The sequence below is a fragment of the Gavialis gangeticus genome, unplaced genomic scaffold, assembly GCF_001723915.1.
Source record: "Gavialis gangeticus isolate Ggan-Ray unplaced genomic scaffold, GavGan_comp1, whole genome shotgun sequence".
Taxonomy (NCBI): Eukaryota; Metazoa; Chordata; order Crocodylia; family Gavialidae; genus Gavialis; species Gavialis gangeticus.
Genome location: NW_017729022.1, coordinates 9,302,468 through 9,319,940, shown reverse-complemented (window position 1 = coordinate 9,319,940; position 17,473 = coordinate 9,302,468). Strand labels below are relative to the sequence as shown.

Sequence of the window (17,473 nt, the reverse complement as noted above, 5' to 3'; positions counted from 1 at the left end):
CCCCCCAGGCCAGAAAGTGAAACTCTCTCTTTGCTCTTAGTTTGCAAACTGAAAGAAAGGAAATGTGAGATGAGCAAATGGTGAAAGGCCCTGAGCGTGCTGTGAGGTTGGATAAAGGACTGTTTAAAGGACTGTATGAACCTTGCAGTGCTAGTAGTCGTAGGAAGATGGATAGATGTGATACTGAAGTAAATTAGGTTTTAGGGTGCCCACGCTATTAATGGGTGCCACAAGTAGCACAAGCAACTGCTGTATATGGGATCTAGGTGCTCAGAAAAGGGAGGTGCCAGACTGGAGGCATTGAGCCTCCAGCAACAGAGGAGGAGAGCAAGGGCTGGATACTGCTGATAGATGAGGTATCAGGTGTCACTTCTTAAGTCAGGTTAATTCTTTCATGGCCCTGCAGCTACTGTCAAATGCAGGGCTTTATCCTTGCCATATAAAACCCCAGGCTGCTTATGGACGCTAAAAAAACAAACAGAAAAACCCGGTCCTTGACAAATGAATACGCTGCTTCTTTTGGACTTGGCTCTGCAGCATCTGTTTAGATTGGGTGCTTCAGCAGGGCTTTTTGGCTCTCTTATCTAATAGCTGATTGAATCTACAGATGTTGAGTGAGCTGTGTCCAACTAACACGATGCCTCTTCTGGACATGTGCTTGGTTCAGCACAGGAGTGTGCTAAGTTTAAAGTAAAGTGCTAGGGGATTTTTTGTTAAGGTCTGTAAGTAGCCACAGTGATTATGGGGTCAGAGAAGGGTTAACATGGCTCTTGACAGTGATACATCCTCTCACAGCAGTTTTCTGCCCCCATCATGCTCTGCACTGAAATTTGAGTCCCCTTGCCTCCATTCCTGCACCCAAGGGCACAAACTTTATCAGGCAAACTGCAGAGCACACATAGGACCTTAACTTGTGGCACACCTGTTTAAAAAAAAGTTGGCCACCACAGTGATAGATGGCAAATAGGGTTAAAGGGATAGGTGCTTACTGAAAAGTGTTCTTGGCTTCATGGTGGCATCATTAAACCACAAGTCCATATCTGTGACAGTAAATAGGAAGAAAACTATAAAGGCACAGAGTTTACCTGGGAATAATATTCAGGGTTGAAATGGTAACATTTGAGAACTTGGCAAACTACAAGTGGGAAAGTACATCTGGAAAAGGATCTCAGAAGTTTCTTGTATACGTATTAGAATATATATTTAGTAGCTAGAAGCATTCTAGGGGGAATTGTACATTTGGCAACTAAATACACTGATCAAAATACATTTCAGTTTTGAGACTCTTAGAGCAGTGGTATTTTGCAGGCTGCTGGCCAAACAAATACTTAGGAGGGCATGTGTATATATCCAGTCTCCAAAAGATTGGGTGATGCATGCAGTCAGGACAGAGCATGCAAATAACATTGAACGCATGCGTTCAACATTGGTAGCAGCTGAACATAATTAGCTATCTTTCTAGATAATTTAAGGTCTGATTTTTTTTTGAGACCCCTATTTAATTATAATTTAAGCAGTGTGTAAAGTGTTGTCTGGTCATTAGATTTGGGATTTGCATTTGAATTTCCTTTTAAAGATACAGGCTCCACTTGTAAGATAACGTTGATTAATAACATAGCAAGTTTAAATGTCTCATGAATAAATGCTTTGGGGTCAGTCTTGTCCCAAAATATTTGCTACTTTCAAAGTTGCATGGATAGGAAGGCTCACTTATTCAGGGGATAAAGGTTGTAGCCATGTTGGTCTAAAAGTACAAAGTATTGTCTCTAGAACATTAATTCCTTATTCGGGGGAAGTATTCTTTCCTATCTGAATTGCACTGATCCCCAGCTGATGTAGTTTCCTACTTATTTAGAAAAAACATGCCCTAAAACAGGGATACAAAAAATCAGGGGCTCAATGTAGACATTGGATGTATGAAGCATTACAACCTGCCTGACATCTGATTCACCAGGTACCTGCCAGACCTGACCTTTTACATATTCCTTTCTCCCTTTCCCTCCCCTACTTTGTCTTCCTAATTTTCAATTATTTCCTTTTTCACAGACAGCTTCTTTTCCATCTTGAGTTACTGCCACTGTCGAATCTCCTTTACTCACCTTTGGCTCCCTACCTCCCCTACCCCCCTTTCCAAATTTCTGCCCGTTTACATTCTCACTGACAACCTGACACCCTTTTTGCTTCTCTCATTATTTGGAGTCTCAGAACATCAGACTCTTCCTGTGCCTGAACAAGGGTGACTGTACCTGAGAGCTTGATAAGAACTTTCCCCAGCTACTCAGTTGGTTTAATCACATCTGTTCAAAGAACCTTGCCTCCCTAAAGCAGGAGATGGTTAGTGGAATTCCTAGGTATTCTGTTGGCTGGAAGATGTTGAACTCTCTTTGGGGATTCTACATTCCAGTATATTTAATGAACACCCCTTAGACACCGAGAAGTTTCCAACTATCATTTTTATACTGGAAAGGACCACTATTATGTATTGAACATATCTTACAATATGCTTCGTATGTAATTGTTGGCATATGTTGTAGTCTACAGACTTATGCTGCCCATACGCTAACACTGTCTTGTTCCCAAACTTACTAAAGAGAGATTCTGATAAAAATTAATCAAATAGGCTATTTTATTTAAACTTTACCTTTAAAAAGAGTGACATTGAGTGTTCAGTTTAGCTGTGCGGTTATAGTGATTTATATATATGATTTATAACTTAGTTATATTTACTGGGTAAGTCGTCTTTATGAGGCATATTAGACCTCTTAAACTTTTAGTTGAAGTTTTTAAAATGAAACATCAAGCCCAGCCCATCTTTTCTTTTCTTGGTTTTCAACAAAAGAAAATATGCATTACTTAACTGGATTGTGCCCAATGGAGATTACTGTAGAGGAACAAGTGTTGGTTAGGTCAGGTGGATAAAATAGGACAGAAAGGGACTTAAGTAGGTCATCTTGTCCATTTTCCCCTTCACAAAGTGGGTTTATTTGCATACAAGCTGTTCCTAACAGAGTTTTGTCTAATCTGTTTTTCAAAAACCTCCAATAATGGAGATTCCACAACCTTCTAATCTTTTCTAATGTTTAAGTGTCCTTACAATTGGCATTGTTTCTAATGTCGAACTGTGGCCTCCCCTACCTAAATTAATCTAATTATTTGTCATCCTATCTCCAGTGGACATGGAAAATTATTTATGACCTTCTTTGCAGGTAAAAGTGACCTTTTACCTATTTGAAGACTGCTTACTATGTTTCCCCTTAGTCTTTTTCTGTGGACTAAAGAGGCAAGGTTCTTTCACTTTTTCTTCCCAAGTCAGATGTTCTAGATGTCTAGTCACCTTTGCTCTTTTCATGGCTCTTCAGTCAGTCCACATCTCTCTCTAAGTCTGGTGTAAGGTGGGTGTGGTATTCTGGCTTTTCAGAGCTGAATAGAGTAGAAAAGTTATTTTATGTTTAATTTATGATACTTCTCTTTGTACAACTCAGTATGATGATTTTATGTCAATACTAGAACATTGCATCTAAACTGAACGAGACACTAAAACCTTCACATTCTTTCTGCAGAACTGCTGTTTAGACTACTGTTCCTCATTTTGTGTGGCCTAATGGTGCCAAACATACAGTCTGTGGGCTGGAGCTGGCCCATGGAGCTGTATCATCTGGTCTGTGGGTCTCTGTGAGGACCCCATGTTCTCTATGGGATATGTGCTGTCCTCAGCCCTGCATACTATATTTGGCACCCTGCAGCTGCTGGAACCGTTGTATGCTGGACCCTGTGTGCTGATCCAGCCTGCAGATCAGCCCATCAACCTTCATCTGGCCCACAGGGCTAAATGGGTCTGACACCTGGCATAGTTGATTACTTCTTTCTAAGTAGAGTGGTTTGTACTTGCCCATACTGAATAGTATTCTTTTTTCCCCAGACTTTCTTCAATTCTCCCAGGTGGATTTTGCAGGTGGTAAGTTCTGTGTTACCACAGCTGACAATATTTGAGCATTGAGCTATCTAGTTGAAAGTTATCTACATAAGCTAGTCTCACAATAGCAAACTGTAGGATAGAAGTATATCCCAGCAGCTGTGGGAAGGACTGCAGACAGTTAAACAGGAAATGTGAAATATCACAGAAAGAACAAACTGAGTGTTAGTAAGTAACAGGTGAGGCAAGTGTGGCTATAATTAAAGATAACTCAAACTTTCGATATTCTCAATCTGCAAAACTAAGGTAGGATAACAGAAGTAAAAGTAAAGCCCTACTAAACCCATTTTATATGCTAACAGATTGCATGGTTCCTGTTCATAAACATAGCAGAATTGCAGTTTGATTAATTAAGGTTTCTTTTTTGTCTTTCTAGGATCTTTAGAAATGGCTACCACACAGTCTGTCTTCACATTTGCACTCTGCATTTTAATGATAACTGAATTAATATTGGCTACAGAAAACTATTATGATACCTTGGGAGTTCCAAAAAATGCATCTGATCGCCAGATCAAGAAGGCATTTCATAAACTGGCCATGAAGTACCATCCAGACAAAAATAAGAGTCCTGGTGCAGAAGCAAAATTCAGGGAAATTGCAGAAGGTAGTATAAACCGAGTATTTTTATGGATTATATATCTCTGTGGGCCTATACAAAGTTGATTTAAATACTCTGTTAACTGCAGGTTACAACTTATCTTGCTTGGCAGAAAGAAGTTGTGGTAGTCCTCTAATCCTATAACGTGCATCTTTCCTGCATCCTTGCATAAACAGATATTTTAGGGTATGAACTGTGTTCTACTGTATCTGTAGTGCTGCTCATCAGAATGAACATATCCAAAATTGCTTCTCAGCCTCTTGAAGGCTCAGATCAAGTGTGGTAGTATCCTAGGCTGTTGGCCTGTTCCTCAACCCCACATTGGGAGGACAGAACTGCCTGACTAGAATAGTGCAGATGGGACTTAAATCCCACTGGCGTATCTTGTGAGGGTCCTTGGGACACATTCCTTTGCAGCCTGTCAATCTTACAACAGGACCAAAAATATGATTGTCAGTTGACTAGAACCAGAAATCATTCTTTGCCTTCAGTAACTTGAACAGTCTAATTTGAAAATCATAACCCCAGTTACTGTTTTGTTTCCTCAGCTGAGCTCTGACATTATTTTGGTGGCTGCTATCTGTGACGAGAAACATAGTTTTTACTATTGTAAAAGACATACTCCTATGTTACATAATACATTAAATTCTTGGTTTGATATGTAGCGCTTTTGATATAGCGGTGGCTAATGCTGTCTGAATTAAAAAGAGGGCAAGGGAACATGATTTTAACTGGGAAGTCTTGTTGATATTACGTAAATGTTTTCAGTGTTACAACAGAACAATACGATAAAAGAAATAGTAGTTTTTACAATAAAATTTAATTCAAATTCCACTGTACTACTTTTTGCAAGGCCATTAGAGTTCTAAGATGATGTTGATAATGAAGTTCCTGTCTGTTTTCCAGGTGCTATAACAAATTATTGTTTCTAGATGCATACCTGTAGTGGCCTGGTGAAGTTGAAAGTAATCTAGTAAGAAAACAAGCTGAAAGTATTATGTAGAAAAATGATCCATTACCAAGTAATGGGATGTAACACTGCCCTCTCCCCCTAAACTACAGGTTTCCTTCTAATTGGATTGATAGCATAGTCCTTCTAACTAATTAAAATAATATTGAGGGCCTCACTGAGACAATTAGTTGTATTTTTCCTTTCCTATTCAGCATATTGATTGAGAAATAGCTGTGATCATGAGTGTTCAGTTAGTGATATAATTGGAAAGAGAAGCAGATTCTTCACTGCTGATTGCAATTATATCACCTCTTGATGGTGAAAATGGACTACAGAGGCTATTTCTAATAATGATATGGGACCACTCTTCTCCAGGGAAGTGAACCATAGTAGATATTCAGATAGTAAATGCAGACTAATTGTAAGGCTTTTAAATTAGTAGAAAACATTAAAATACCTAAAGTTGGCATCCGGCATGTTTTGTTCTGAGGTAGAAATGCTGATGGACAAGTAAGTTTTTCTTTTTTATCAGCTGTGGTTCTGAATCAGAGACCAGGTAGCAGTTTGATTCCATTTGAAATGCATCCTGTTCTCCAAAAATAAAAGTTTGTCAGAAACTTGTTTATTCTGGGTACTTCTTGTGTTTGGTGCCCCACCCCACCCCTCTCATATCTCTTGTTCCTCTGCTGTTCTGTATTGAATGCTGTTTGGCTTATGGAAGTGGTCTTGCCATATGCCTGCAACCCATCTTGTTCCTTCTAACAGATGAAAGTTCATCTGAAATCCTGTTATAGGGTGGGTGTTCCTGTGATAGGGAACGCATCTAACAGTTTACATTTTGGGGGGAGGGGTTGGAGGAGGAGGGAGATTTCTGCTTACTTTTGAAGTTGTTTCTTAGTCTGCATTGCCATTTAGAAATGTTCTCCCAGAATAGAACGTGTCTAAAATTACAGAACACTTCCCCTCTCCCCCTCTGCCATAACAGCGTAGACCACTTCATTTTATCTTAATGTTAAAATTATGTGAAAGTTTGATGACAGTACCACTTAAGGCCATTGCATACAGAGGGGAACAGATGTAATTGTTTTTGAAAGCTAAATATCTTACACACAACTATTTTCTCATTTGACATACTTCTGCAGCCTATGAAACTTTATCAGATGAGAACAAGCGAAAAGAATATGACCAGTTTGGCCGTGGAGGACAAGGAAATAATGGCAGCCCCTTCCAACAGTCATTTAATTTCAACTTTGATGACTTGTTCAAAGATTTTGACATATTTGGTCAAAGTCAGAATTCCCGGTCGAAGAAGCACTTTGAAAATCACTTCCGGGGTCGTCGGGAGGCTCACAGTAGGCAAAGACGTTCGTTCCAAGAATTTTCCTTTGGAGGTGGACTGTTTGATGATGTGTTTGAAGATATGGAAAAGATGTTTTCCTTCAGTGGCTTTGACAATACACACCAGCACACAGTACGAACTGATAGCAGATTCCATGGATCTAGCAAGCATTGTAGGACTGTCACTCAGCGTCGAGGAAACATGGTTACTACATATACAGACTGTTCTGGACAGTAACCCCTATTTTTTTATCCCCCCCCCCCCTTCCTATTACTGTCCTTCCATTTCATCACCTTGATGACTTTTCTGGTTTTGTGCTGATATGGAACACTTTTTTTTATGAGCTGTCTAAAATCGATTAAACTATTTAAAGAACTTAACGTAGCTTTGAAGAAGCTGTAGGTAAATTAATTCTTGTCACCGAAATGTACAAGTGAAAGATAAATGCCTCATTCATTTAGAATGGGGACAAGAGGATAAATCCCACCTGAAAAAACAATACAAGTGTTTACTACACTTAAATAATCTTGATAATTTTTAACATGAGGAGTTTGTAAATGAGTGTTTTTTGGCTATCCAGTCTTGTAGGCCCACTTTTTTTTTAGTTTATTGGTGCATGAACAGCTACAGATGAGGTTAAATTACTTTTATTCTGAAGTGTTAAACTTAACATGCCATTTTTAATTGTGCCCTTAACTTTAACTTTCAGTATTTAGCTGCTGTGGGTTTAAATTGTGTGATACTACATGTATAATTCACACACAATATAGCAGTGGAAACTAACTCATCTGCATTTAATTTTCATAATCTAGGAGCATTGCAGAGTTCTTAACTACATGATTTTTCATTCATTTTTATTTTTAAATGGGCTTATGAAGAAGAGGGAGAATCTCGAGATACTCCAACTTTTGTGCTTCAATTAAGTGAAGCACTGTCTGGAATGTACAAGTTCATTTGTATTTCTGAATGTCCCCTATGTGGCCTTTAATCCTGTAAATACTTGTTTGAGCACAGTTTCACATATGTGTATGTGAGCAATCCCACTGCGTTCTCTGGAACTATTCATGTACATAAAGTTGTGAAGGTGCAGACTTTTTGTGTGTGTTTTTTTGTTTGGTTGTTTTTTCAGGATTCAGGCCAATTTCTAAATAGATTTGAAAAAATGTATTGCAGTACATATCTGTTTGTTGTATCTCCATGCGTAAGAGAGGTTAATGAAAGTATATTTAGTCCTCATTTTAAACTCTTAATACTCCTCTTAATGCTGTAGTACAGTGGTACTCAACCTCTGGCCCACAGGCTGCATCTGACTCATGGGGCCATGTCATCTGGCCCATGGGGCCCCTATGAGTCCAGAAACTTGGCAGCAGGGGGAAAGTTGCAGCATTAATTGTTGTGGTTTCCAAAGCTACTGCAATTAACACTGCTGTTTCTGCTCCCTTCTGTCAAATTTCTGGACACCTTTAGAAACCCACAGGTCAGATGACACAGCCCTCTGCCAGACTGCACAGTGCTGCATCATGACTGGATCCAGTACAGTGTTGCACGCACAGATGGACCAGAGGTGCCAACTCCACACTGGATCTGGTCTACAGACTGAGCCTGCCCATAGGATCCAGCCTATAGAGCAACCTCACGCTACTCATCTGGCCTATGGGACCAGAAGGTTGAGTACCACTGCTCCAGTAAATGTAAACTAAATGAAAAGTTAGGTCTGTATAACAGATATGACTAGAAAATTACAAGTATTGTGTGCAGAATTGTAAATCTGCAAATATTGCATTCAGAATTACTTCAGGTTTATTACTTTGAGATGACAAGACTTTTCGGTTGAAAGGTAAACTTTTCTCAAAGTGAATAGATGACAGAAAATTGAGTTTTACGTGTCTGGCATTTGCTGTACATGGCATTTGAGTTTGCTATGGTGGTGATATCATGCTAAAGTTGTTAACTTGTCAATACGTTAAAAAACCCCATAGACTGGTGTACCTTGCAAAGGAAAACATCAGTATTGTGATGTCATCCCAACAGATCTAAGTGTGAATCCACAAAGTTTTCTTTTGAGTTTCTTGAGACTGTTAATCTGGTAGAGGCCTTTTGAAGTTTGTATGGGCTACATCATCCCCATCCAGTATATCAGAATAAGATGGCCATCACCTAAAAATCACCATTCTGATTTAACTGACTTTCAGAAATGTACTATTTTCCATTTTGTTGAGAGCTTGCCTTTCAAATTGATAACATTAACGTTCACTTGTTTCACTCACTTGTGTAGTGTTCTAAATAGATTAGGTCTGTTTAAAGTCCTGAGCTGAATGCTTTGCTATAGGGAAGAGACTTAATCCTTCAGTTCTTTCGATATTGTTTGGTCACAGTTTCACTACAGCATACTATCCTTTATTCAATTTTTACTTATCTAAATACTGAAAATAGATTTTATGTTATGTTAAGTGCTTTTCCTATCCATCTTTGCCTCCTTTATTTATAAATTGACTAATACCTCATTCTGTCTTTATGAAAAGTCAGTAATTTGTGCAACCTTATCAGAATGTGCAATATCATTAAGATAGGAAAAATGTGCTGCTGTTTTTTTGTGCAGGTAGATTTTATTTTCTTATGTGTACTTTAATGTGCAGTATACTTACATGTATGTTCTGAAATGTACATGAAACATTTTCATAATATGTTCCACATGAATATCAGTCACATGGATGGATGCTGTTCACTTAAGTACCTGTGTGGTATTATGATAATTTTAAGTAAACAATTATATACCACTTGAATGAACTTTAAACTAAGTTGTCCCACAGCATCAAGCTCAAAAGTCTTAACATCTTCTGTGAGATGCCTGTTTATCATTTGGAGGAGAATATGTATTAACAAATATTAATGAGGAATGGCATGCCCTTCCTTTTATATTTAGGTTGTATGCCAGTGGGCTTTCAGTAATGAAGACTGCTAGAACTCTTCAGGTGAGAGCTTGGGACAGCTTACTTAGCAAGATCAAATAGTTTATAACATTACTCTGTATTTTTCTTAAAAATAAATAAAATCCTTCTTGCAAAGTACCCTCAGAAGGAGTTCAGCTTTTATTGTTTCTGACCAGACTTGCAACAAAGTTTCACAGGGTTGGTTGACCTCTTCTGAAGCATGGGAAACTGGTACCACCTCCCCCACCCCCCCTCCCAGCACCGATTGCACCAGCCAAGAAGCAGCTGTGGTGCTCCCACTCTCCGGCCAGTGCTTGCAGGGTGCCAGTGGTGTTCCTGCTTGCCTGTTGCCTGGTTGGGGAGTGTGGCCTGTCAGGAGGTGCACATGTACCCCTGTGCATCACCACTGTTCTGAAGACAGCTGGCTGTAGCAGTTAACCCAAATCTCTTGAACAGAAAGCATTTTTATCCATTATCCTTTTTTTTTTTGTTTTTTTTTCCTAACTTAGATTAGAAAAGCAACAACTAACCTTGTTTTAAGCTTATGTGATGAGCTTGAAATGTGCCACTCAGTCCTCTTAATTTAAAATTCAGTAACTCAAGTCTTTGTTCAGCCAATTGCATGCATGAATGCTGTGTACCTCTGGAAGCTGGGGGGGGGCACGGCGAGCTCCCGTAGGCAGTGGCATTGCTGTCAGCAGTGGGAGCGTGGTGGCAGCGAGTGGGTAGCTCCCACAGGCAGCCATGGCGCTTTCGGCAGCAGGGTGCGGGGTGGTGAGTGCTGACTGGCAGTCGGCAACCACCCACAGACGCTGCTGGTAGTGTCAGTGGCTGCCAGCAGTGATAACGGGCAGCCTGCAGACACAGCCGGCCGTGTCAGCAGCTCTTTTTTGCAGGGGGTGCAGTGCCATGCTTGGGGTGCATGTGCACCCCCTACACTCTGCCAATGATTGCATGCATTTTTTTAGCATATTTCTTCTGGTTGATGAAAGATCATTTCCTTACTCTTAGATGGAAGTTATAATCAAGATGCAATTGACCTATTAATTGTACCATAAATAATAACTCTGCACACATTCAAGGAATTGTTGGCATGTCAAAGTGGGGAAACAAGTCACTAAAATATTCCATAAAAGTTGTATAACGTTTTTTGTGTCTCATTTCCATCATGCCTTAAATAGAATGTGTGGCAGGGTAACTAGAGCCAGCTCAAGACTGGTGACAGTCCTGGGGCTGGGACCCATAGTTAGCTGTTTTTTCTGTTTTTGTCGGGAGTGGGGGGTTGTTTTTGTCTTTTTGGTCTGAGCCCTAGGACCTGGGTTCAGTCAAGCTGCAGGCACCTGGCTTTCAACAGGCTGCACTGGCAAGTAGTAATAGTGCTATTGGGATCTGATCCCAAAATTGAATGTATAGCATAGCAGGATGTGCAATTGCTGGGACTGACAATCGGATCCCGTTGTGCCATTAAAGGGCTGTGTGCCAACGGCCTCGTGCTTAAATCTCTTGGGACGTTTATACACATGCTCCAGGAGGTGAACGGGGCTGCTTTAATTAGTATAGCTCCAAGAGCTGTGCTGGTTAAAAGTGCCTGGAGCATAATGCACTGAAAAATGATGTCAGGGCGCTTTAAACTAAAGCTGGAAAAAGCACCCCACCGCCATTTTTCAGCATGGGGGCACTGATGCATGTGACACTGGAGGTTGCTGGAGTGCATTAATTTCTACACTCTAGCAGACTTGATTAATTGAGTCTTTTCTGCGCTGGAATTACTGTGCGTCAGAGCAGGCTCCCTGCACATCTATAGGAGCCTTTGCTTTTTGAGGATGCTTCAAGCTGCATTGACTATGAAGTATAACCTGTTTTTAACTTTTAAATTAATATGTGGAACAACTGACAGCATACTTGGTTTTGCCAGCTTCAAAAGATACCTTTCTTTTAAAACAAACCTTTTCTAGTTGACTAAGACATTTAAAAGACTAGAGGCAGAAGGCAAGGTAGACTTCATCTTAAGCTAATTAAACTGTATGAATGTTGTGCGCGCTTTTCACTGAACTCATGCGGGCAGACCTGCCTTACCGTCTCTGTCGGCAGGACTTCTTTCGTTGTATGCCTTTTGGAACTGCAAATTGTTTTGCATCTCACTTGGAGTTCTTTTCTTGCACATTCTTTCCCTTTGTGTAGTGTTTTTGTATCAGGCTCTGTAACAGAAGTTGTGATTATAACCTTACAAAACCCTGAACAAAACCTGGAACATTTCTGTGGTTCTTATCCTGTGGTTAAGCTTTTTCATTCCTGGTGTCTATTTTCTATCAAAAGATGGAACAAAATCTATCAGTTTGCTGTGAGGGTGAAAACTTTTTTTTTTGGGTTCATATTACTTATGCATTAATAACGTAAATAACTTTAAGTCTGTAAATGCATAGCTAGTTCTTTAGTCTAACAATTCATTTCCATTTTTACTATTGAACACAAGTGCTATCTAGCAGAGATGGAGATACTGTAGATTTAATGATAGTACCATTATGTTAATAGTCACAGGAATTTGGATTTTTGGATGCATGTCATTTTAAATGCAACAAGAAAGCTACCTGGAAATAGTTATACTGCGTTTTATATTTGTTTGAACACAGCAGGCAACATATGCTTCCTGTGGAATTACCTGAGGTGGTGAGAAAATGAAGCAACTCAGTGATGTAAGTATCCCTGGTGTGGATTCTTTATAGCTGCGGGGTTTAGAAGAACCTCTTGAAATTTAAGGGGTCACACATACACGCTATAGAGTCTAAGCTGCAGACAATCCATGCTTCATCCTTCTACAGCCTATATTCTGTTACCCGCTTACACCTTTGACAGCTCTCTCTCGGTCTCATCACCTGGTTCCTTTCCTGCTGGAAACAACATACCTTTGGGAGATATGTTCCAATATGTTTGCATCCTACACCCTTGGGCTGTAATTGTGAGGGGAGAGTTCCACCAGTAGTAGGTTCCAGTGGAAAGGGTAAATAGCTTGTAGGGAAGTTTTCACAGCTCCATTACCTTTTGCTTTTGTTGAGGTTCTTGGGTTTGGGCTTTGGATAAGTGTATTTGTAAATGTTGATCTGTGCCCCATACTAAATATTTGGGATGTTTTCTGAGTCAATGATAGTTAGTCTCTTAGGTTTTTTTTATTGGAGATGTTTATGTGAAGATCCTCCTCTTGTGTAAACTAATTCAGATACTGACTTCAGTGAAACTGCTGACTTGCATGACTGAGGAGCTGTCCCTTGTTCTGCTTGGGATTTTAAGCATTCTACTCTAATTGCTGGAGGTGAGGAGCAACCCCTCACTATATGCAAAGGAAAGTAATGTCAGCAGGACTAATAGTGCCTGATACTTCCTGAAACCTAAACAATTTTTCAGCATTCGGAATCAAATCTTGAGTAGTAAATAGGACAAGCAAGCAATTTAATATTCTCTGTCTGGTTTCTTTCACTGTATTTTGACTAAAAATAATTTTCGGCAGGGCTTCCTAAGATGAAAATTTCCTGTGACTTTTTTGTGTAGGGAAACAGCGTGCATAGACTGAGTTTTACTGCAAGCTGTCCTTAATTTTCCCATGTGTGCATCATTTCTGCCCTAGAGAAACCAGAGAACTGAGAGGGTCACTTATCTCCAATCACAAGTCAGAGCTTGACTTCTCTGTTCAGACTGCCAAGAAGGGTGCCAATTCATGCTAACTGCTGTGACTTCTGTAACAGGGACAGCTGTCTTCTGGGAAGGCACTGAGACAAACTCATTTTTACATAGGCCATTGAACAGGTGTGAGATTTAATTGACCATCAGTCACTACTGATCTAAAACTGATTCAGAGTTCTAAGTTAAGCTTGTAACTCCATCCTTGATGTTCCCAGTTGTGTTTGGATGCCACTGAAAACAGGTTTAAAATGACATGCTTCAAATCTTAGGCACAGTTGAGAACATGAAGCTTTAATCTTCTTTGGGTGAAGTGTTAAATGACAATATTATCTCAATTTTGGGGGGGAGGGGGAATAGTATAGCAATTAAAGTGGAATGCCCCTTGCACACTTTTGACTGGTGCATTATTTTATGAATGTGTTTTAAAAATTATTCGGACTTACTAAAGTTATTTTCCCCTTTTTTTCTCCTAATTGTTCCCTCTACCTGGATGATCTAAAGACCAGTGTTGAAAATGAATTACTACACAAAACCATAAGAGAGACAAGAATTCTTTTGTGATACCTTTTCACTGGACTGGCTGTAGTTGGGACAGCTTGGGTGCGTCCAGAGTAGTGCGGCCATGCAGTATGTGGTGCTGCAAACATGTCTGCAACACCACCTTCCTCACTCTCAGGTGTTCTCTGCACTGCAAGGGCATGCTGCCTGTGTGTGCACTGTTCCATTTTTTTCTGTGGGTTGTTTTTTTTGGACCACTGGATATCCAGGGGTCAAATAAACCAGAGCAGTGCATGCACAGGCAACATCTGCAGCTGAAAAGTGGAGCTGGGCCACCTGCAGCTGCAGCTGTCATCCAGGCTCCACCCAGCAGAATCACTGCTGCTGCAACCCTGGGAGGCCCCCAAGACCCCAGGCAAGGCTGCTGAGGCCAACAGTGCTGGCCCCAGTATCCCTTACCGAACCCTAGGAAAATTGTGTGCCAAAGCTCACGTGGCATGGGTATTCCTCAGGGACAAGTAGCAGCACAAAGTGTGCCACTGCTACTTGTCTCCAGGGAACCAAACATCCGCGCTTGTCTGGACACGGCCCTGGTGGATGAATTTTGGACATCAAGTGCACAAGGTCTAATCTGCCTGAAAGTTTGCTTAACAGCGCTCCCAACTCTACCACTGGTCCAATAAAAAGTGTCACAAAAATGTCTTGTCTCGCACACTGCCTGGACCATCACCAGTACAATGAACTCCAGTGCTACCACACAAAAAGTTCAATTTGTAATTGAGACTACTTTTATCCTCCAATTTCACACATTTATAGAGTATAACTTACATGCCTAAACTGATTGGAGGCTGGGAAATATAAAGTTAAGGTCATACTTTAGAAAAAGTGAAAGACATGGTCTCACTAAGAGTTGGCTCTGCAAGAAGGTGGTAACCAGGAACTCTCAGCTAAAATTTCAAATGTTACTAGTGACTTCTTTTTCCAGAAATGTTTTGTGGTCTACACAGTGTATACACTTAACAATACAGCCAGAAAACATTGAGTGTTATATTAAGTGAACATTTTTATAGTATTATAACTTTGATTTTAGACTTTCTGGAACATTGTTTATCCAAAACCACCTGTACGGTTACAGAGCTGAGCCACATCTTCCAAAGAACCACTTGAACAGATCTGTGTACCATATCTGGTCAACAGGGCTCCATGTCATTCTAACTTCAAATTTATATTTGTAGGATCATCCTGATCAGGATTGCTTCCTGGATCTGGCTTCCTTATAGCCATATTTATGGAATAACTTTAATAGGCATTTGTTTGAGCCCAACAATTTATTTAGTCGGTCTCTCCCCTCTCATTTACATTGTTCTAGAATATTTTGTTCTAATTCTAATCTGAATTTCAAAGACACTGACTGGCTGATGATGTTTCAGCAAGAATTTTTGTATAGAGCTCCTGTAAGCTAATTTGTCTGTAGTGTGTATGGTACATATGATAATAGCAGACTTGATTACTGAAACTGAGTGGTCCATTTTCATAGAAAATTAGGGCTGGAGGGGACCTCAAGAAGTAATCTTGTCTAACCCCCTCCTCAAAATGGGACCATCCACAACTATATCATCCAGCTCAAGCCTTTGTCTAGCTGGGTCTTATCACAACTTCTCTGGGTAACCTGTTCCAGTGCTCTACTACTCTCCTAGTGAGAAAGTTGTTCCTAATATATAGCTTCAACTTCCCTTGCTGCAACTTGAGACAGTTGCTTCTTGTTTTGTCATCTGCCACAACTGTGAACAGTCTAGCTCCATCCTCCTTTGAACCCCCCCACTTCAGGTAGTTGAAGGATGCTATTAAATTCCCCCTCAGTCTTCTCATCTCCAGACTAAATAAGCCCACTTCCCTCAGCCTCTCCTCAGAAGTCCTGTGACCTGGCCCCTTAACCATTTTTATTGTCCTCTACTTTACTCTCTCTCCAATTTGTCCACATCCTTTTGCGGGGGAGAGAGGGGAATGGACACAGGACTCCAGACAAGGTCTCACTAGTGCCAAATAGAGGGGAAGAATCACTTCCCTCTATGTGTTTACAACACTTTTACTCATGCAGCCCAGAATGCAGTTGCTCTTCTTGGGAACAAGGGCATGATGTTAGCTTGTATTTGGCCTATTGTCCACTGTAACCCCAGGTCCTATTCTGCAGAACTGCTGCTTAGCCAGTCTCCAGCCTGTACCAGCGGATGGGATTCTTCTGTCCTAAGTGCAGGGCTTTGTACTTGTCCTTGCTGAACTTCAGGAGATTTTGTTTGGTCCAATCCTCCAATTTGTCTAGGTCTCTGAATCCTAGCTCTACAGCTTGGTGTCATCTGCAAACTTGCTGAGGGTGCACTCCATTCCATCTTCCAGGTCACTGATGAAGGTATTGAACAAAACGGTCCCAGGACCAACCTCCTGGGGCACTCCACTTGACACCAGCTGCCAACTAGGCATTGAGCCATTGATTTACTGCCTGCTGATCCAGCCACTTCTATCCACCTTACAGACCATTCATCCAACCCATACTTCCTTAGCTTTCTTGTGAGAATTGTGCAGATTCATCAAATTTTATTTATTCAGCATGTTCCAATTTGCATCTGTAGGTTACATTTTCATACCAGACTCCTAAAACATCCTCTTCAGGCACCACTCTAACTAGCAGAACCATACCTTTTGGATGAGGAGAGAAATTTAATCTAGCAAATATTTTTGCTCATATTGCCATCAGCTGTCATCACCCTGTGCACAGGTGTGTGGTAGTTAAATGGAGATGGAGGGAGGTGGGTAAGTAAAGTTCCACAAGCTTATACATCAGTATCTTGCATTTGCAAGATGTTTGCTTTGAATTTATGCTGATAGTTATCAATTGATCTAATAATAGGTGGTGCATTATGCACTCTGGGAAGAAGCAACACAAAATGATCTGCTATACAAGAGAAGTAAATTGCTTGTTCAATGGGTTTTGCAGAAATACAATGTGGAGCTGAAATGTTTGTTTTGTGTCAGTGTTCCCTGACTAAATTGAGGCACACATTTTTTATTTTTTGCCATGCCTTAAAGATAAATATGTTACTTGAGGTCTAACTGTGAGCTTCATGTATAAACTCTCACAGGGTCAAGTTCCTCAGTTAATCCGGAAAATGAATTTGAGTCAGTTGCTCTACTTTGGTTCTTAGCATCAATGCTTACATTTTGGATGTGTAACCCAGCCTAGGAGAGCATAGGGGTCTATCCCCCTCTATTCTACATGAGCAGTGCAGTGGTGTACACTTTGTACAAACATGGCAGTTAGCATGTTGCTAAGCCAATTATTGTGCAACACGGATCAGGCTTAGAAAAATGCCTGCAGTGGGTATCAGCCCCAGGAGGTTCAGTGTAATTTGACATGTCTGATCAGTCCAGATTTCATTGATATATATAACTTTTTTTTTTTTTTTGGAAGGCGGATCTAAATGAAATGTTCCTGCAGAGAATGGAATGCAAA

At 40.4% G+C, this 17,473-nt stretch overlaps 1 protein-coding gene across 2 annotated transcripts in view; it reads left to right on the top strand.

Annotated features, from left to right (window-relative positions):
* Positions 1-9,936, top strand: part of DNAJB9 (DnaJ heat shock protein family (Hsp40) member B9) — a 30,264-nt gene extending 20,328 nt beyond the window's left edge. Inside the window, exons 1-4 of one of the 2 annotated variants that reach the window (XM_019514570.1) lie at positions 3,935-3,955; positions 4,350-4,577; positions 6,666-7,289; positions 7,336-9,936. In XM_019514570.1, the coding sequence (XP_019370115.1) occupies positions 4,361-4,577; positions 6,666-7,099 (651 nt within the window). In that variant the 5' untranslated portion in view covers positions 3,935-3,955; positions 4,350-4,360 and the 3' untranslated portion in view covers positions 7,100-7,289; positions 7,336-9,936. Of the gene's footprint in view, positions 1-3,934; positions 3,956-4,349; positions 4,578-6,665; positions 7,290-7,335 lie in introns of those variants that run through there. The other variant, XM_019514569.1, reaches the window with a different exon arrangement.
* Positions 9,937-17,473: the final 7,537 nt, after the last annotated feature.